General features: G+C 46.2%; 1 protein-coding gene across 7 annotated transcripts in view; it reads left to right on the forward strand.

Moving 5' to 3' along the window:
* The window catches only part of NAXD (NAD(P)HX dehydratase), a 454,387-nt gene that overhangs the window by 81,950 nt on the left and 350,612 nt on the right, over positions 1 to 21,825 (forward strand). Inside the window, exon 1 of one of the 7 annotated variants that reach the window (XM_069636746.1) lies at positions 9,652 to 11,577. The exons of 5 other annotated variants lie outside the window; for them this stretch is intronic. In XM_069636746.1, coding sequence (XP_069492847.1) covers positions 10,986 to 11,577 — 592 coding nt within the window. In that variant the 5' untranslated portion in view covers positions 9,652 to 10,985. Of the gene's footprint in view, positions 1 to 9,651; positions 11,578 to 21,825 lie in introns of those variants that run through there. One more of the 7 variants, XM_069636747.1, reaches the window with a different exon arrangement.

The raw sequence follows: 21,825 nt of genomic DNA on the forward strand, positions 1-21,825 counted from the left end.
GCAAGTGAAACCTGTGGAAGATGTCCTGAGGAAACGCCAAACCCTGGGAACCAGCCCAACGCTGAAGAAGGTAGCTGGGTGGTCCAGGGAAGGGGGAGGCAACTGGAAACAAGTGAAGTAACGGTGAATGTGGGTTACGGGAACCCGAGAAACCCGAAGTGTGAAATTTGGCAAGGGCCACAAGTGTTCAAGTTTACAGAATCATGAAAGCCTGGAGGGCCCTATAAGGTGTGATGCTGGAAATGCATTGGAGGGACAGCGCCTCTGTCCTTGTCCTGTACTCCCTTATGTGTGTTCTGCACAGGAGTCCAGTTGGGACCCCTGGCAGTGCAGCTCTTCCTCTTTTTGGTTGTGGTGAATGGAGACCCTTTGGATACGCTTATGGCACCCATGGGTGGGGGTACAAGCCTGTACCCCTATTATGTTTTTGGGCACCCGTGTGTTGCCCACAGAGCAGGGTATGGGCTGGTGGCAGCTTCATGCTGATAAGACAGGATCTCTGAGTATGCTCAATTTTGGCACAGTGTGTGTGATGTCTGGGATTGCAATCATTATGAGGGATAATAGGGTCCAGCGTTACACTGCAGTGTGTGTTTGTTTTTGGAGTTGTTTGCTTTGCGAAGCAAAAATAGTCCTGCTTTAAACACTTCATGGACGGTACAAGAAGTGAATTGTGCAATTAAGCCAATATTGGGTGTAGCGTTACGCGTGTGATGGCAACTGGGAGTACAACAAGCACCGTGTGTGTGATGTCTGAGATTGCAATCATTACGAGAGATAATCTTTTGAGGCTTTGCAGGTGTGTAGTTTGCGATATTGCAATATGGACTTTTAGGTTAGAAATTGCTTGTTTTGTGGATGTTCTACTTGGGTAGGATGATGGTTATGTGCTAGTCTAACATGTTTTGAGAATTTGCAGGAGGTTTAGGTTGCACGCTGGAAGTGTGCCACATGGACGTTTAGGAGTTTTATGAAAACAATGCAACTAAACTGGTTTAGGCCGTTACAGTGTAAAGAAGAAAATGTAGGCTGATGCACTATGCATGGTTCATCTACTTGGTTCTACGATGTAAGACATGCACAGAGTTTTTGGAGGTTTTGAGTATGGGTATGTTGTATGCCTTTCTGGTTATGAATATGGGTGAGGGTAGTGACCCTTTAATGTTGTGTAGGTATGTGGTGTGCATGTCTATGTAAATACCCATGGGTTCTGGTGTTAGGCATGTGGTGCATGTCTAGTGACCCATGGTTTCTGTGTGAAGCATGTTGGGGCATGTTTTGACTTTTTGATTATAGGCGAGAGTAGTACCCACTGTTCTTGTGTAAGGTATGTTGTGGTGCATGCCTTTCGGGTTGTGAGTAAGAGTAGTGACCCTTTAATATTGTGTAGGTATGTGGTATGTATGCCTGTGTAGTTTGAGTATGTGTTAGTGGTGGTCCATTGAAGTAACCAGTGTGGGACAGGGCCCTGTCCGCATGCTGTTGATAGTACGGGTGTGGTTAGGATGCCGTCACATCTCGTTGTCAGTTTTTACAATGTCCAGTGGTGAGGCCGTTGGGTTTAACTTGATGGAGTGGTCCTCATTCCCAAGAGTTGTAATAAGTATCCAAGTACAGAGTTGGAGGATCTGGATGGAGTGGATTTGGGGGGGGAAGAGTTAGCCCCGCCATGTCAATGTAGGTTTCCTGATAATTTTTTTTTTTTTTGTGTGCTTTCAATTTTTTCAGAGTATGCCAATTAGATAGATTGGTGTATTACTCCTGATATGGGGCAATATTCGTTTCTTTTCCATCAGGTCGCCGTATGTTCATTTTTGTGTGCAGAAGTGTTGGAATTGGTTTGAGATCCAAGGTGTCATGGCTTGGTTTGTGTGGCTGCCAAACTGGGGTTCGTGAGGGTTTTCTTTTGATGGGAATCCTACTCTGCGTGTCTGTTGCCCAAGTGCGTGTGTAGTGCGTTTGGGTCTGGGTATGTCTGGGTTGTGAGTCCCAGTTGTTTCTGTTAGATCTTCTTGGTTTGGTTAGCTAGTTTTCTCGTTTTGGTGCAGTGGGGCTTCGTGCCAGTCATATAGGGACTGTTTGTGTTTGAGGGTGGCAGCTCCAAGATCCATCAGTGGCAGTGTTGGATAGGTGGTCAGAGTATTTGGAAGTGCCTCTGGTTGTAGGTTTGGTCGCCCAGAGGGGCAAGCAGTGCTCAAACGTGGCAGGCTTGAGGCTCTCTGGTGGCAGCGGTGAGCGGAAGGTGTTTTTGTTTTGTTCATTTGGAATGGTAGTTGTGTTGGTGTGGTCCTTCTGCCAGTGGGTTAGTTACGCCTGTTTGAGTAACCATTCTATGTATTTGGAATTGGGTTGAGAGCGTGTTTTGAGGTATGTGTCCTTTGAGTGGAAGAAAGGGAGGTGTGTTGTGTGTCTGGTTAGGTGGAAGGAAGGGAGGTGTTAGAAATGGTATTCCTATTATATGTGTATCCACTGCTTTATCCCACTTCCTGAACGCATTCTGGGTGTCTGCAGGTGTGAGGTCATGAATGGAATGCCTGTAGTGTGACTGACTGGAATGCTGAGTCTATGAGATTCCACCCAGGGCAGTTGGTAATGATGTAGCCTGGGTGGTGGGAGCCAGTGGGTTTCCCTAGTACTGTACTCTTGTGATGTAACCTGATTAAAGTAACTTGAGGATCTACAGCTGACTACCTGAGTATCCTTTATAACTACCCTGACAGCGGTCATAACAGATACCCAGGCCCTGCCATAGGAATCAGTGGATTCCTGATAGAAGGCAAGATGGCCCCTGGGGGCCTCTTGGTTTCTATTGCCTGTTACCTTGTTTTCCCAAATTCCTGGGATGCCCTGACTCTGTCCCTTCCCCTGACTGGCTGTTGGGTGGAAGAAACATATATGGTATGGTGGGGAAGTCCAGGCCAGACTGGCTGGAGCCTTCCTAGTGACTGTATGTTGTGGGTACACCCTTGGGGTGGGACCTATGTGAATAGTGTGTGACTAATATGCATTCTATGTTAAGGGTGTCTGGTTTCTGTGTGTGTGACACATTGAATGAGAGAGCTCTGTCTGAAACTGACATGAATGCAGTGTAGTGTCGTGAAAGGCTAGATGCTTGCCTCCATCCACATTCCTTGTTATGGGTGCCTGGGTGGAAGTGAATGGCTTGAATGCATGTGAGCCTGATTGACTGCCTGCCTGCATGAATGTCCTTCCGTATGATTGGCTGACTGAGCCTGGCTCAGCCAGAGTGAATGAGGGACAGATGTGTATATCTGGGGACCCCTCTCTTACCAATTTGTTCAGAAGCTGAAGTCGAAACTTGAAGCTCAGCTGGAGTAGAAGATTGCTGCTGCATTTCCTTCAACGTAATCCAAAAGCTGTTGTGGACTGATCCAAGAGAGGACCTGGCTAGGAGACCTCTCCCCGAGCTACGAGGGACATCGTGCAAAACTGCTGTTTTTCATCAAGGCACCCTGGGAGCCAATTCTGTGGGTTTGACCACCAGAGAAAGGGTCTGCCGAGAATCCTGAAGAGAGTGCCTGGACATAGAAGCCATCAAAATCCATTGATGTCGACCGGGGTTTGGAAGGTTTCCGTGAAGGCTGGAGGCCAGGCGAATCGTGTTGCCCAGAAGCGGTGACACCTTGTCGCTGTGCTGCTCGACGCCAGGAGCCGAAATGCTCTGCATTGCCCAAGAACATTTGAACTAGGGCTCCCTTGCCATCACCGTCGACCACTTTGACCCGCCGGAGAAAGTAGAGGTCGCCGGCTACCGAGTAAAGTCCGCTGGTGGGTTTCCCGCCACCAAAAGCTGACCAAGACATCCCGAGGACACTGATGGGAGTGAAGATCTGAGGTCCCGCCCGTGGTTGTGTCCCAATCGCCGAAGCTATCCCGAGGAACATGCTACGGGAACATGCTACAGTCAGGCCAGAGGACCGCCAAACGCGACTCCCGCTGCCGGGACTGCATCGAACACTGAGTCTAATTTTCGGCACTGAACACTTCTACGGGACGGGACAATCGATTGTCGAAGATCACCACGAAGGTCAAAGCTGCTTTAATGGCACCAGTGTTCCATTTTTCCTCCAGGTTCTCGACGCGCAGGGACTCCTGCTTGAAAGGGAGTACCCCCTCGAAAGATCCCGTCGACGAACCATCGTACAAACTCTTCCACTTCAGGTTCATTGGGGTGGTTGGTAATTTTACCCAAGAAGCAAGGATTATTAAGCATTTATGGACTGGGCTTGTTAATTATCTATTACAGGTTGCCCAGGTGGGGGGGCGGCTCCTCATTCAGAATTGTGCATCTATATCCAAAGAAAGCATTCTGCCATTGTTTAACTGTAACCTACCTTCCTTCCTTATTGTCTGTTGATGCACCTTAGATGTAATGAATGTTTTAAACGGTTGTTTAAGCAATATGCCCCGAGCAGCGAGGGCATTACCGACTCGGGTAATGCCCCGGGGCCGGGCCCATAGTTACCAGAGTCGTTAATACCGCTGCCGGGAGGGGCATGTAGCTATTAGTAGCCTGGCCCGCAAGATCTGCGTCAAAAACAAGCCCAAAGTCCCTTTGAATGCAAGGACTTGTCAACGCTTTGGGGGACTGGGAGATACTTCTAGGTTGTATGTCAGTGACGAGGGAAAAAGCAACCAAGAAGGAGGACTGGCATAGGGCATGGGATCGATCTTCTATGCTATTTTGGATTCAGTAGTTTGCAGAGTCTCTCGAGGAGCTGACGCCTCCTGTAAGGACTGTGATGAGGAAGATGTACAAGGGGATAAAGGAGCATTTGAGGCTACACATGGGCTACTATTGCAGCAGCTGCACATATGGGTTATAACTTAATATATGTTGACTATGTGAGGCATAAGATGGCAGTACTGGGGCATTTGAGGCTTCAAGTGGGAGCCTATGCTGTGTTTTGGATTTTGAACTACCCGCATCCACCTGTGTATTGCATTCTACATACTGGCCTCCACTCGATTAATTTGTGTGCTATGTTTGCATTGTTTTACTTGAGGTGATACTTGATGTAGTCCCCAGAGTGAGGGTGCCCATTATTGCTTTTCATACTTCACCTACACGCCTGTTGTAGTCCTTCATGCCATGGTCCGAATCGTCTCACGACCTAGTAGGAGGGTTTTCGTTTTTTCATCCCTTCCTCCGTCCCCCCCTTTGCTCTCATGTCATAGCACTTGCACTTTTCGAATGTTTCAAGACCTTTTAAGAACGTTTTGGTTATGTTTTATACTGTTGTTTCCCCTCCCTCCTTGTCATGATGCGCCTGTTGTAGAGTCAATAAGGTCAGTCCTGCGTAAAACCGGGGACGGCCTTACGGAGGAGAGGAAGGACATTGGCAAAGGGATTAGGGAGGAAGATGAGGGAATACGAGAGTCCGGGAAAACTGAGGCTGCAGAGGGCTAATAATGGAGGTTGACCACTCTCATGGCTCTGTTGGTAATATAGTTTGTGTGGAGCCAGAGTGAGTGAAGGTGTACCTCCTCTTCCCAGAAAAAGGAAGAAACGACACAACAGCGCCTCGAAACGCATGTTTTGCTGTATAGTGTGCATTACAAATAACCAATACTTCTTTTATTATTTTTTTAAAAAATGTGACTTGCATATTGTTGTTTTGACCTAGGCTTGCTTCTATTTCCAGCACTAATTGAGTGTGGAAGTTGTAATGTAACTAATATTTATAAAATGCAAACGTTCACCTGAGGGCATCTTGGCGGTCCTGCAGTATAGGAGAAAACTCCTTTAGAACAGATAGGACTTCAGAAGTTTACGGAAAGCCGAGTGTGGCACTGTGACCCTAAGTGGTACACGGGAGAGTGTTACAGAGACAAGCAGCCGCCACCGAAAATTTATTTCACTGCAGGGACTGAGCTAAGGCAAGCATTAGCAGAGTGCAACGCCCGAGTGGGCATATACGGCCTGAATTTAGCCTGGAGATATTCTGCACCCTGGTTGTAAAAGGCACGATGAAGTAAACCAAGGGCCTTGAACTGAATCTGCTTGGCAACAGGGAGCCAATGGAGATCCCTAAGAATGGGGGAGATGTGAGCACAACAGGGGGGTGGAGGTAGCCAGGTGTTACCGAGTTCTCATGGACCTGGAGACGCTGGATAATGTAAGCAGGCTGAGCTAGAAACAATGAGTTACAAATAGTCGATCGCCGAGGTCACCAAGGCGGAAACCACATGTGCTTGGTGAGGAATGGGTATAAAAGGTAACACCCAACGCAGAAGTTTGAGTTGGAAGTAGCCCCATTGACAAACAAAGCCCACCTGAGATTCCATGGAGAGAGAGGAGGTAAGCTTGACCCCCAGGTCCTTGACGACCGAGACAGGAGACAGACAATGGCCAAGAGAAGGAGGCCAGAGGTCAAGTCCAAATAGTCAAATCAGAAGAAGGGCCCACCACCAGCACCTCTGCCTTGTCCCCATTCAACTTGAACCAGTTGTCCCTCATCCAGTGTCCCACGGCTTCCAAACAGGCCTGAAGCCTAGCTGCTGTTTTTGGGATGGTCAAGTCAAGCCGGACCAGTATTTGAGTGTCATCGGCATAGGAGTAGCAGCGGAAGCCGTGAGAGAAGATTATCTTGGTCAGAAGTTGAATGTATGCGTCGAACACGACCGAAGAAACGGAGGACCCTTGAAGACCACCACACGCGATGACCATTGCCGAGGACAGAAAAGGTGTAAGAGACGAAAACCAAGCCAGGACTTTGCCCGAGAGGCCGGCCCCCACCAGGTGATCCAGCAGGACCCCATGGTCTATGGTGTCAAATGCAGCCAACAGATCGCTGACACCACCTCCACCCAAGTACCAAGCCAGATCGTCCACGACAGAGACCAAGACACTCTGTCACGCCTGGCTGGTAACCCTGATTGTGAGGATTGAAAAAAAGAGGATTGTTCCAAGAAAGAGATGGGTAACGGACATACCAAATGCTCCATAAGCTTCATTGGAAAACGTAACAAAGAAATAGGCCGGAAATTAGAAAGAACAGAAGAATCAAGAGAAGGCTTTTTCAACAGGGGGATCACTGTTGCATGTTTCAAAGAGGAGGGGATAGCTCCAGTGTACAGGTTAACAGCATTAGTGAAAAGATGGACCACCTGGGGCAGAATGTCTTTAATCAGCATCAACAGGCTAGGATCCTACAGAGAGGCTGATTTTAAATCAGAAATCATCATTGTTATTTCACTGGAGGAGAAAATGGGAAAAGTGGACCAAGAGCTGGCTGGAAAAGAAGCCTGGAGAGGACAAACCTGATTTTAAGAGGCAGGCCCAAAGAAGAAGGCGGGGAGAGTGAAGGGGAAGTATTAGTCCGAATTGTGTTGATTTTCTCAACAAAGAGTAGATAAAGAGTCATAGAGGTGTTGCGACGGAAAATGGGCACAGGAGGTGCAGACGATAGGCCGCATACAATTTGGAACAGATCCTTGGAACGATTGATAGAAGCACGCACCAATGATGGTGGCATAGTGGGCTTGCTTAGCAGCGGTGACAGCCCTATGATACTTAAAACCGCCTCAAGCAATGCTCAGCCTGACAGCGCTTCAGGCGTAATAACCGAAGCCCATCAGAAAACCATGACTGAGGAGGCAGGAGGAGGATCGAACTGTTTTCAGGCGGGCAAGAGTGTCAGCAAACATGGTTAGCGTATCTGATATAACTGCAAAATCCGTGGGGGTCAGCTCTCGGGTGCTGGGCACATATAAGCGTGGAAACATCAGAGGGCAAAACCGAACGCCAGCTGCGCCTAGCAAAGGCCTGGGTGTGGAACATACCCTGCTGCAAAGAAATCTCCCAAGAAAAAGGGGTGATTAAATGATCAGTCTATGGCACTGGGAAGGGTGGAAAGACTGTGACCTCCAAGGGCTGGGAGAATATAAAGTCAAGAGTATTGCCTAACCTGTGAGTGGGACTTGTAATTCCCCGAGAGAAAGATACCTCATGCATAGCAGAGATAAAACCTTGAGTCTTTTCAATTTAAAAGTAAATGATCTGGCCAATGCAATCACCTAGAATTACAAGGTGCGCATGCCTAAAATGTAGGTCTGCCGCCAGGTCTCAAAGCGCCACAAAAGGACGGATCAGATCCCGGAAGACGATACACTAACAAAAAATGTATACAAAAGGTGGGAGAAACTGCACAGCCTAACATGGCTTCCATTTTTATCTTATGGCTAAAAGCAAGTAAAACCCCAGACAAAGATGATTTAAAAATAATTGCCACATCACCCCTGGCCTGCGGAGGAGCGCAGTGCACACAAAGAATTTTAAAATTGGGCGGAAGGAGTCGGGCCATAACAGAACTTGATACTTCACTGAACCAAGTCTCCGTGAGACATGTGAAATCCAGAACCTAGTCAACAAGGAGATTGTGAATGAAGGCGGAGTGAGCAAGGAACACGCATTGAAGAGCAGACATTTAAGGGACATATGTAAGGAAGACCCCGGACACGTGGCCATACCAGGTTTCAGACCACCCCAAGGTAGAGAAGTGGATGCGGGCGCCACTGCAGCAACTTCTCCTTAGAGTAGCACAGCCGGTTTTGCGTGGGTGATCGTACCCAGGGCAACAGATCACCCGGGCCATCTGAGGCGCGGACGAGCTGGACTTGGGCGCGATGGTGGCGCTTCGTGTAGGGCCTGGTTATGAAGCGATACATGGTATTGCAGGAGCCAATCTGGCGGAGCCTGAGCGAGCAGCAATAGAGGAAGGACGGCACCTGGGTGTCTGCAAGAAAGGAAATAAAAGAAAAGCAGCCACGGGAACGAGCCCCAGGGCTGAAAGGAGACCAGGCAATCTCCGGCCCACAATGCAGTACAAGGCAATTAGCCAAAATAAAAGGAAAGCAACATAAACTAACTAAAACTAAAGAGATGACAAAATAAGGAAGCTTGAGGGTGGCATTGACACTGCCAAAAGTACTGTAAATACACAGCAGGGCGTGTACACACCCCACATGCAAGGTATTTGTGTTGCCTTGATAACAAGCATTTATGCACTCAAAGCATTGTGCCTAATACAAGGTAAATGCCTTTTGATTGCATCTGTAATGGGCGTGCGAATGTGCTCATGATGTATAACTTTTTTTGGTTACATGTGTTGAATTTAAGATTTTCAAATTGTTTTGATATCCTCTAATGACACTTTGTCAAAACACATGTGAATGTATATGCTTTGTTAATATAGTGTGTAGCGTTGAAAGAGACGCAATTGTAATGTGCAGTACAACATAAACAATTGGGGATCATCAACGCCACTGCTGCGTATGTAGGTAAATATACGCACTTGATGACATTTCCCACAAACTACCACCTGACGCTGTGTTTTGTGCAGATCTTGCGAATGTCGACTTTCCTTGTGCATGTGTTTTTTTTAATCAAAATCAAACTCTGCATATAAAACTGCTTGGTCTCCAGCCCTCACTCAGGATGGCCGCCTACACTGGCCTGCTGCAGGCTTAGCGAACCCTGTATCGCTGCAGTCCTTCGAATGCCTTCCTGCGCAGCGTGGCTTTGGGTTGGCTGGCATTGTTGTGATTTTCTACCAAGCATGATGAAAAGTGCAGCCTAGCCTGTCAGATTGCCTTCGGGTTGGCCGGCGGATCTGGCAGACTCGCGCCATTGGTGGGTTGAAGTAGCTGGTGTTTTGCTGCATATACCAGTTTGGCAGCAGTGCTGCACTCCCTATTCCCCGGGGTTAACTTAAATACTGGAACGAGAAGCAGGAATCAGGCTGGCTAACCCTACATAGCAAAGGAGAATCTTCTTCGCACCGTACAATGCGTCTGCTGATACGTTGCCCCGGTTTTATTTGTAGTTTGTTCGGGTCTCGGCTTGTGCCGCCTATATCCAGCTCTTGATATGTGTGCATCTGTGCGAGCTATTTTTGCTTTACCTCTCATTTAAGCGCAGTTTTCGAACATCCAGCAGATAAGGTGCAAAGTGTAACTAGGGGGAGAGGGTGTGAATTATTGAAGGGAACCCCGCCCCCAAAACAGGGAAGAGGGAGATTAGGAGCCGTTGTGTGGCAGGGGAAAGAGTGTGAACTTGTTTCTGGGGTAGGAGCAAAGTGAGCTGGCAAGTGGAGCCGCATGGAGAGCTAGCACTTGGTATTGAATTGCCATTAAGGAAGTAGTTCAGAATAGTTGTTGCTGAAAGTAACGTGGCTTTCTTTAATGCTCCCTGTATTGGTTTAAGAAAGGAGACGGACAGTAAATTACAAGTTGTTTATACTTTGTAATTACATTTTTCTAGCTTCCAGTTACTCCCATTTGTGGTAGAGGGAAATGAATCACGGGCGCGTTTGATTTGCCCTTGATCAAACATGTGAAGCAGCAAATGAGCCTGGATTAGAAAACGCGTTTCTCAATTTACCTACTAAATTAGTTTAGCAAGTGATTATGTCTTTAGAGTAGAGGGAAGGAGACCCAGCAGTACATAGAAAGAGGAGTAGTCGGGGGGTGGGGTTGCACAAAATATCTTGCACCTGATAATTTATTTTTGCCCATATAGTATCAAGATGCAGGTGATTGCCCGCTTTTATTGAAACTTAAGCCCTCCCACTGGTTGGGTGACCTCGGATAGAAGAGAGAGGGGGGATAGTGTTCGTGTGGAGGTGGGGAAGTTGTGGTATATCCTACTACCAATTCACTGCCACAATCCTATGGGTTCCTAGCCCAGTAAAGAACTATGTTCCCTGCTGGCCTCTATTCCCTCCCCACAAACCTCATCACCACACCCCTCACACGCACAATACAACCCCCTAAACAAATGTGCCTGCTGTTTAAGTGAATGTCAAGTGCAGTGCACGTTTCAACTAATTCCTACACTTTTATTTTAAAACGAAACCGTTTCGGGACGGTTTCTTTTTAAAATAAAAGTATAGGAACAATAAAACTTAAAAAAAAAGTAAAGGAGTACCGCTCCGCCTACTTCGACCACTGTTAGGAAGAGGATGATCACCAACACACGTGGCTTCCTGTGGTCGGACTTGGAGACCCGCGCACTGCTGAATATTTGGGGTGAGGCAGACGTGCAGGCTGCATTAGATGGCAATTTCCGCAACAGCCACGTGTATCGAGATGTGGCATGTCGACTAGCCGACATGGGTTTTGATCGGACTCAAGAGCAATGCCGAATTCGCATCAAAGGCCTGAAGCGGCAATATTACCAGGCCAGAGAGGGCCTAAAGAGAAATAGCAATGCCCGAAAAATTTGCAAGTACTATGATGAGATGGATCAGGTCCTTTCCAACCGCCCCTCTCCTGCCCCAGCAGCACCACCTCCCACGGTTGCTCTTTCAGGCGCACAGGACCCACCATTGCTGCGATCCATGCAAGGGGCACTAATGGACGAATGCACTGCAGATGAAGAGGATGAGGTTGATGAGGACCAACGCTTGCAGCAACAGGTATGCAATGTCATGGAGCCCGCCCTGGAAACCTTCCCAGAGGATTCTGGCGAGTGCTCCTCCTTCAATGAGCGGCCCATTAAAGTGGAAGGCCCACTATTCCCAGGACCACCACAACCACAGCATCCCGGAGATGGTAAGCACACATTCAGCACTATGTTCTATTTTATACATGTGTAATGAAGGAGTTTTCTTTGTGAATGCAACGAGTGTACGCTTTGATGTTTATATGAGAATACACATTTCAAGACTTGCCCGATTGTTCAAATGGTGGCACAATCCACATGGTAAATTGTTATTCAGGTACAAAGCATTCTAAACAATGAGAAAGTATATTCATAGATTATTATTTATTTTTTCTTTTTTCTGGTTTAATTTGTTTTTGTTTTTTTGTAAGGCTCCCTTCCAAAACTAAGCTGCAGGATATTTATTAATTGTGTTTATTTAGATGCATGATTAACAGTACATTCGTGAACCGGCTACTCTTAGAGTACCAATTGCTTAAGGTAGAGCATTGGTCTGTTCCTTCGCGTATGGCCATTTCGGACTACCATAGAAGTCCCTTAAGGAACTAAATGGGCTCGTGCACAAAATGAAATCCACATAGTAAGTAAGAGGGTGGGGAGGGAAGGATGCATGGAAATGGAAGGCTAATAAAATAATGTTCAGGGATGGTTGCGTTCGGCAGAAGACCACCTATCCCTTTCGGATCATGTATTCTATTATCCCGGTTTCTTTTTTTTGTTTTACAAATTGACCGTAGATGCGGTCATATCAATATAGGTCATCATTTATGTTAAACATTATTTTCTCTCTTGGCATTGGTGCAGTAAAGCCTCTATTGACATCTTAACCTTCTGTTTCTGCTTGCTTTCCAGGAACATAGGTCCTCCTTTTTATTTGCAACTATTGATGACCTGGCAAACCAAATACAGCAAAACTTGCCTAACTCATCCATTCGTTCAAAGAGGTGTAAGCGAACCACCTCTGGGTTCATGACGGGTAGCATCCCAGCATCAAATTTGTTCTCTCCATTCAAAACTCTGCAAGCGTCGGGCAGTCCCAGATCGTATGTTGGGGCCCAGACCCACCCCGACAATTCCAGTAGAAGCCCTTTAAAAATCATTGTTCTGGACGGCGGTCTAAAAAAACCTTGAATACTATTCGCTGCTGGGTACATTTGAAGTACAAGTTTAAATAGCCTTATGACGAAGTGCATATCGTCTTCGACTGGGATTTTGCCAAGTCTAGGCCTTCTTCTTTAGCCCCATCTTTTTTCCTCCTTTCACCATTTATCAATGGCAGACGCCCTACAGATAAGGTGATTGATCCAGATACAGAGCTAGGTAATGCCCGAGCGTTCTGATCAGTGCTGGCATCCCAGCTAAACTCCCAACCGTTAAATGCATCCTATTTTCAAATAGAATGAGGATAGTGTGGGGTACCTAGTTTTTGATGTGCGCTAGAACTTCAACCAATTGAGTAATGAGCAATGACTATCAATATTGATTAAAACATTAGGGGAGTGTGATGTCTGCGTTTAGAGGTGGAAAAGAAGGGCTACCCCAGCCCAACTGTGTTAAAAAAAAAAAGATAAAAAAAAATAAACACTACGCGCTCAACACTTCAAAGTTGATAGGTTCAACACTTATAGGCTTCTGAAAATGATTGGTCACTGACACTGGTATGCCTGAAAACAGTCGTAGTTATTGGCATAGGTGCCAAGACAACAAAGAATGTGGTCAATATATGTGCTGGATCACTTATTTTAAAATGGACATTGACTCTTTTTTGAACCTGCCTAACTGCCTACCAGTCAGCTTGCATTTAAATTGACGATATTCAAAATCTTCCATACTCTGACTTTTTCCAGACCTCACATGTACAAAGGAACCCCACCCTTGTGCAGCTGAGCCAGTAAAGCTTCAGGTTTCGATCTACAGGATTGCCCCATGGGGGTAGCGCTTCATGAAAGAATGTTTTTAGACAATCTGGTGAAATCAGACATAAAGGATACTACTGGGAAGGAGCTGACCCGTTTAGGGATTCTGGCTATGGAGCTCAATTGATCAAGCTTGGAATAGCCACACACTGACTTTTCAAGCAACAACCAGCTAGCCCAGTGTTCTGCGACCTTTGGCTCTCCCAGATGTTTTGGACTGCAACTCTCATCCTTCCTAGTCAAAATAGTTAATTGTAGTCAAAAACATTGAAAGAGCCACGGTTTACAGACCTCTTTAGGCTAGTAGAATAACCTTCATACTGTGTGAACCAATGCCTGCTGTCTCGCAGAATAAACACTGTTAGTCAACATGCTAGGTAACGTAAATCCTTCTTCCTTGACATTTTCTTCATTACCTACTCATGGAGAAATGTTCTTTATTACCCGCTCATGGAGCTGTCCCCACTTCACCCACCTCCCACACCTCCCCAATGAGATCCCTGAAGACTTACTCCACCCATTGGCTTTCTTCTCTCAGAGGGGTAGCTGGAGTGTTTGTAAGTCATAGGGAATTCTTGCAAAGAAGCACATTTTCAGGGTGTCGGGTTAAGCTGATACTGGCAACGTGTCTGTCTCTTATCCACTTCTCTATTCATAATGATTAACAAGGCTAAGATTTTCCCCAGTTTATGATATATCCAGAAATTGGTGTTTTTAACAATACGATTGAGGGTCTTGCCAAAATATTATTTTTTTTTTCGGGTGATCGTATAATTGTCTGCATACATTAACACTTCAAAGACCTTCAGCAATTCGCAACCACTGACATTCCGGGTCCTGTCCAATAGCCATAGCAAGTGTTTCCAAAGCAAGGTAAAAAAAAGTGGAGACCAAGGACAGCCCTGTCATGTGACTGCTCTAAAGCAGACATTTGGCGAGAACTCCATTAGTCGGGATCCTGGCTTGCATCTTTACCTTGGAGGCCTCAAAGGCTTCTATAAACAAGTCACCCAATCCACATTTTGTCAGGCCTCTTCATTACATGTTTTAAAGGAATTCAAGGTTACTACTGTGGCTGGTGAGGCGTGGTTTCTATACATTCCCAGTAGGCCCACTAGTGTTCTAATTTTAGGGTTGCTTTTTCTGTCTAACAAATCCAGCCTCACACCTGTCTTTTAGGTTACCAAATATGGCAGAGTGCAGAACTTTGGTAAATATCTTGGCATCGTTGCTCAGCTGGGAAATGGGTCTATAGCTGTCTCGCCAAGTACCGTTTTTACCAGATTTTAAAATCTGCATTATGATAGCCTATGGCATAGACTCTGAGGGGACACCCCTCACACACTCATTAAAAGCTTAAAGTGAGAAGGGAATTTCTATTTTTACAAAACTCCACATACAGCCACCTGGCTGCTGGATTGCACCATCCTCGTACTGTCTATGGCTATATCAATCTCTTCCCAATGGATAGGCTGAATCAATGTGCTTCTGTCATTGGCACTTATAATAAGTAGGGTGATCTGCCCAGAGAAATGAGCAAGCAGATCTAGTTTGGATTCATTCACACCACTGATGCATCTTTTGAGAGTATCTTAGGCAGTGGCTTCCCACATGTCTCCTTGCTCCCAGTAGTGCTCAAGTAGGAAGACAACTCATTTCTCAATTCATGATGTAAAGCTTCTTTGGCCTCAACCAGTCTCTCCTTATCCTTGTTTTGATTTTGTCTGGATAGCTCCACTCTCTTCACCACATTTGTTCTTAAGAGATTCCACACTCTTCCTTCTTGGTTTACCAGAGTGAGCAACACAGCTAATGAATTCACCCCTGGGAGGTAAGCCGTGTGGGCATTTCATGTCATTTAACAGCATGCAGATCCCTTATTAGCCAATTGTTATAGCCTGATCTTTCCTGATGCCCGCTCGATCACTAGAGGATAATCCATCAGGAGATAAAGACCAGAACCACATGGCCTCCCTCTGCAGATGAACCTATGAAGATATGGCGTGGTCAGAGATGGCAATCACATATATGGCTGGCCTAGACACATGGTTTACCAGCCCCCTAGACTTGAAGATTTATTCGGTTCTTAAGTATAAGGTAATGGATAGGAGAGTAGGATGCGTATTGCCCATCTCTAGGGTGCATTGTATGCCAGAACCTACTTAAAACAAATGTATTCAGGATGTTAGTCAAAACAGAGACACTCCTGACTGAGGGCAGGTCACGCTGTTCGAGTGTTGTGGTGTATTTTCTAGTACCAAGTTGACGTCGCCATCCAGGATCAGACCTGCATGGCAGGGTAACCAGTGCCGTAGCATTTTCCTTATAAAACTTCCTAGATGCCGACTATATTTCTGAGGCTTGTGGATCTGCTTAGATCACATGCTATGCATAGGCCAACATCTAGTGGTAGCCACAGAGTACTGCATTTTTTGTTTTTGAACCTCGAAAAGGGACGTTGACTGGGCATGCCGGTAATACTATCCCTAGTGTGATGTCTCCTGCACCCATGGCCCTTCACGCGTGGAGGTCCCTCAGATTGCTTTTTTCCCCCCATTATAGTCGGACGCAAGTTGTAGAGTCCTCCTTCTGGCTAGCGCCTTTACCTAAGCAAAGTTTAAATTTAGACTTTCTATCCTTTCTACGGCTGTAAACCATAAGATCTCGTGCGACGGCTTTCGAGGAAAAGATAATTAGTCGACGACAAAAACTCCTTCGTCTTGACGAACTTTAACTGTGGCCTATTTAGGCTCCAATGCTCTCTGCCCTGCACAGTAGGGAGAGTGGAGGGAGGTAATCATTTATCTCATTTAGAGAATGCTTATTTCCCTATTCTTCCTTTTAAATCTGCCAAATCTTTCCAAACTATAGAAAACACACTGTTTAAATTTTGCCCTTCCTTTTCCCTGGGAAGTCTCACACAGGGTGTGTAATCTCTGCCTTCCTAGAAGCAATTCCGAAAAACAGTGCAAGTCCTGGAAACTGTTTTGACCCAAGACACTAAAGGACCGGAAAATTAAACGCTGGGCCCGCCACGCAGGCCGAGGACGCTATGGAAGTTGGTTGAGGGAACTTGCAGCATCGACGTCTTAAGTGACGCAGCGGGCAATCAGGACCTGACGGGCTGCCGCGCGTGAGCCCCGACTCCAACAGGCAGGCTGGCGGTTCTGCTACGGAGACCCAACACCTGGCAGCTCAAGCACCCACATTGCCCGGCTCAATTAACACACCCCCCATGGCCGACAGTCGACTGCATCATTGACCGATAAGCCACACACAGTGTCAAAGAGAAAGTCCGAAAAGTCCCTGTCCTCCGGGCCATCGCCACATGATGGGCCCCCAAAACAGACGCCGAAGTCAGTTTCCGACACCACAAGCAAATCAGACAAGTCCTTGGGTACCAGCGACTGTGCGCTGAAAGACACGTAGACCGCCCTTTCTAACAATTCAAAAATGAGAGAACTCATTAAAAAACACACCCCAGGCACTCTGCTCAACTCCGAAACGTTGAAAAACACCACATCTTCCACTTCCCTATCCTCGAATCTCCCTTTTCATAGGATAAAGAGCCCCTAGTGACCCTCTCTCAGGGGTAATGCACCACAAACAACCCTCTTCAGAGGCTTTTCCTACCCCTGTTCCCAAAGTTTTACCAAGCTCCACTCGATGGACACAGAACAATTTGATAGAGCAATGAGGAGATTGTCTAGCTTTGTTAACTTTTTTGATCAACACCCTGATGAACTGGCCAGCCTCCAGGGGCCCCCTCAAGGCGAATCAGCAAGGAAGCAGCCCGACGATAAACGACCCTGCCTAGACACTACACAACCTAGTACCTTTACCTCTCAAAACATACCTGACAACCTATACTATTTTAACACTTCAGGTTTGCAGGACCCTGGCTCAATAGAAGACCAAGGGGATATAGATGGTGCAGACCAATATGATGATGATGATGATGATGATGATGATGATGTATATTCAATCTCCAGACCATCTTGACCAACCTCTGGTTGATTCCCCTAAGGATAACCAGCTGCAGTATAATGATCTTCTTTTAAAAACTGCAGAACATTTTAAAATCTTACCCAGGAGGTACAAGTTGACAAGGACATCCTCTGGGATAAGAGATCTGCGGCACAGTTTGTTCACTGCTCCAATCGATGGCCGAGAAGTAGAGGCAGATCCTCCTCCACCAGAGGCTCTCCCCTACCCCCCAAGGCAATAAAAACCCGCTCCTAGGAGGGGATCACGTCAAACAAGTGGGTACTTTCAGCCGTGGTGGGAGGCTATTGCATAGAACTCGTACAAACAACACCCAACCACACCTGCCAATACAAAGACAAACGACGCAGAAGGAACAGCGTATTCTGCTGGAAGAGGTCAAAGCACTGCTACTAAAGGACACCATCGAAATTGTCCCAGCAAACCAGGTAAACAATGTACTTCCTTGTGCCAAGGAAAGACCTTACAATGCGCCCTGCGAACATATATCAAGCCTCAGAAATTTTGCATGACTATGCTACAAGAAGTAATTCCACTGCTGAAACGAGGAGAATACATGGCAGCCTTGTACATGAAAGATGCATACTTTCATATTTCAATGTTCCCAATGCACAGAAAATTCCTGCGCTTGAAAATAGCAAATCAACCCTACCAATTCAAGGTGCTACCCTTCGGCGTAGCCTCTGCTCCAAGGTTATTCACCAAGGTATTAGCAGTAGTTGCGGCCCACTTACGCAGATAATCAATATCCCAGTGTACCCTTATCTGGACGACTGGCTGATAACAGGGGATTTCCCTCAAATTTACGAGCGAAATGCCCAAAGAACAATCAACCTTCTGCCCCAATTGGGATTCTCAGTCAACAAGAAAATATCAAGTCTCAAGCAAAACTAAAAGGTTCCTATAATCTATCATAAAAACGGACGAGGGGCTAGTCTTCCCCTCAAACGAAAGAGTCCAAAACGTACTGCTGCAAATACCTCCAGTATCTAGCCGGTTGCCGGATAACAGTACGCAAAGCAATGCGCATGCTCAGGATGATGGCTTCATGCATTTACCTGGTTCCGCACACACCGTTGCGCATGCGGCCAATGCAAGATTGCTTAGCAAATCAATGGTCTCAGGCAATTGGTCAGTGGCACTGTATAGTGCTTGATTCGCTAACCCTAGTACAAGTGCTACGCTGGTGGTCAAAGGAAAATCTCTTAAAAGGAAAAATGTTTGCAATCCTCCAGTGCAAGCAATAGTTACAACGGACGCCTCACTCTCCGGGTGGGGGAGCCCATTGGCTTCACCACACAGCGCATGGCCTGTGGACACAGATCACAGCCCAAAATCACATCCATCTTTTGGAGCTACTAGCGGTACTCTAGGCTGTACAAACCTTCCAGGTGCATCTAACAGGTCAAACAGTTCAAGTCCACACAGACAACTTCACTGCCGTATTTTACATAAACATGCAGGGTGGCACACATTCTCCAAGTCTGTCCAGGCTAGCACAAAAAATATGGAAGTGGGCACTCAAGCGGAACATGTTCCTAGTGTCTCAACACGTTCCAGGGAAACTCCATTCTCTAGCAGACTCCCCCTACCCGAAGAACACGAGTGGCAATTTAACAAAGGAATTTTAGACTATATTTTTTCCCTCTGGGGCTATCCTGCTTTAGACTTGTTTGCCACAAGCCAAAACTCACAATGCCCAGACTTTGCATCCAGGTTTCCCCACCTAGATCCAAGAGGAACGCCCTATGGATGAGCTGGTCAGGGAAACTGGCTTACGCTTTTCCACCGACACCACTCCTGAGCAGAATATGTATGTATGTATTTATTTTTTGTATAGCGCCGATAGCCCGTGGGCATCAGGGCGCTTAGGCAAACAACGAAAAACAAAACAATACAATAGGAACGTCTGCGCTAAGCCATATGCACCATAGCGCACCAAATGCACCAGGAACAACCAACTCTAATACTGGTTGCTCCAATGTGGGCGAGACAACCTTGGTTTCCACATCTGCTCAAACTGGCGATGTGTGACCCAATCAAGCTCCCACACCCCTTCAACATGGGGGGGACAACGTTACATCCACATCCTCAATCTATGACCCGATTGGCTCCTGAAGTCATAGAGTTTGGTCATTTGAAAACTACCTCAAAGGTGTATGGAAATCCTCAAGGAGACACACAAAGTATACACCAGAGACTGTTACTTCAACAAATGGAAAAGATTTGTAATATGGTGCCCATCAAACAAAAACATGAAAACCATATTGAATGTACTCCATCACACGTTCTTTAATACATGCTCCACTTATTAAACTATGGCCTAGTATTCAACTCCATCGTTCACCTAGCGGCTCTGTCCACGTACACCACTTTACAAAACAAGGTGTCCTGGTGGAAAGTCCCTGTTGGTAAGGCTTTCATGAAGGGAGTAAAGAGACCTTACCTCTACCCCCCCGCCTCCATTTCCAACCAGCCTCCAGGGTGGGTTCTCAATCTGGTACTCTCAAGACTCTTAGGTCCTCCCTTCGAGCCTATGGACAAATCCAGCCTTAAACACCTAACGTGCAAGGCATCTTTTCTTATAGCCATCTCCTCCATAAGAAGAGTTAATGAGCTACAAGCTTTGTCAGTGCAAGACCCTTTCTTTGTTATCCACAAAGCCAAGTTGGCACTAAGAACACAACCTAGGTTTTCACCCAAGTTCCTATCCAAGTTCCATGTTAACCAATCCATTGAATGATCTGCTGTCTTTTAAAATCCTTCAAAATCAGCTGAGAAGAACCTCCATACACTGGATGTAAGGAGGGCTGTTCATTACTATGTAAACAAGACATAACTGCTAAGAAAAACAGACCAACTGTTTGTCTCCATAGCACCTGGCAGGGAAGGTGATTATGTTTCTAAAAACGCCATCCCCACATGGATAGTTAAATGCATACAGCTCTGCTACTCCCTATCGAACCAAACCCTGTCTTTCACACCAAGAGGTCACACTACCAGGGATACAGGAGCAACTTTGGCCTTTATTGCAAACCTCCCTCTAGACGCCATTTGTAAAGCAGCTACATGGCGTTCCATACATACTTTTACTCCACATTACTGCATCAACACACATTCTAAAGCGAATTCACAGGTGGGACAAGGAGTGCTAAAACATCTATTTGCCACTACCTTTCCACTGCCCGCCTCCTTCTCTAGACACTGCTCGCTAGCCTATGCACATAGCATGTGATCTAAGCAGATCCACAAGCCTCAGAAGGGATACATACTCACCGTAATGGTATTTCTGATGCTTGTATCTGCTTAGATTCACATGCGCCCACCCTTGTTCCCCTGTGTGGTAGAAGCTGCATACATGCTGGCTATACCTACTATTATTTGCTTTATTACATCTGTACTCGCTCTACACTTCATGCTACCTCATGTCAGAAACGAAACAATCTGAGGGACCTCGACAAGTGAAGGACTATGGGTGGTACAGGAGACGTCACACTAGAGATGGTATTACTTGCACGCCCTGTTGACGTCCCTTTTCAAGTTTCGGAGGGAAAAAAAATGGAATACTCTGCGGCTACTACTAGATGTCAGCCTATACATAGCCTCTGAATCTAAGCAGATACAAGCATCAGAAATAAGGGTACCGTGAGCGATGTATGTGTAAATACCAAACGTTAAACATTCAAATAAATTAGGCAACTCTGTACAGCATATTAATATGTTGCTCTGTGGCACCACGTCCGTTCATTCCTCCACACCAAATCAAAATCATATTACAAAATGCAGAGAAAGGCATGGAAAATCTTACCATCTCACACAGAGGAGCGGAGAAAAATGAAGCAAAGAGTGTCTGGGGTTTGGGTTTGAAAGTGGCCCGAGGGGTGGGTACAGAGGAGTACAGGGAGTGGGGGGAGATGCTGGGGGCAGGGAAAGAATTAAAGTAATTTGAAAGAGAGATGGGCGCACCATATACCGTTCTTAAGCACTGTTTGAGACTGTGGCTACAAAGGCCTGTTCTATTTGCCTTAACAGATACATCTATATGCCACTATACTGTCCCTACTGTGGGATGGTGTCACAGATTAGGGACCATGTGCCATGAGCTTTTTCAGTTTGGTGAATAAGGGAAGAGCAATGCAAATAGAGATTGCATATTGTATAGTGCTCTGGACCCAGACATGCTTACTTATTAGGCACAAAACATGCTCATCACAATTTACATACAAAACACGAGCAATACCAAACTTTGAACATTCAAATAAATAAGGCAACTTTGTACAGCATATTAATATGTTGATCTCTTTGGCACCACGTAGAGGTATGCCTATCACCAGAGTCCATTCCTCCACACCAACTCAAAATCACATGAACGCTACCTGGCGCTCTCATTTATCTTTCAAATTACTTGACTTCTTTCCCTGTGCCAGCCCCCCCCCG

This window comes from Ambystoma mexicanum, chromosome 7p (genome assembly GCF_040938575.1).
Source record: "Ambystoma mexicanum isolate Mex_15411 chromosome 7p, UKY_AmexF1_1, whole genome shotgun sequence".
Classification (NCBI taxonomy): domain Eukaryota; kingdom Metazoa; phylum Chordata; class Amphibia; order Caudata; family Ambystomatidae; genus Ambystoma; species Ambystoma mexicanum.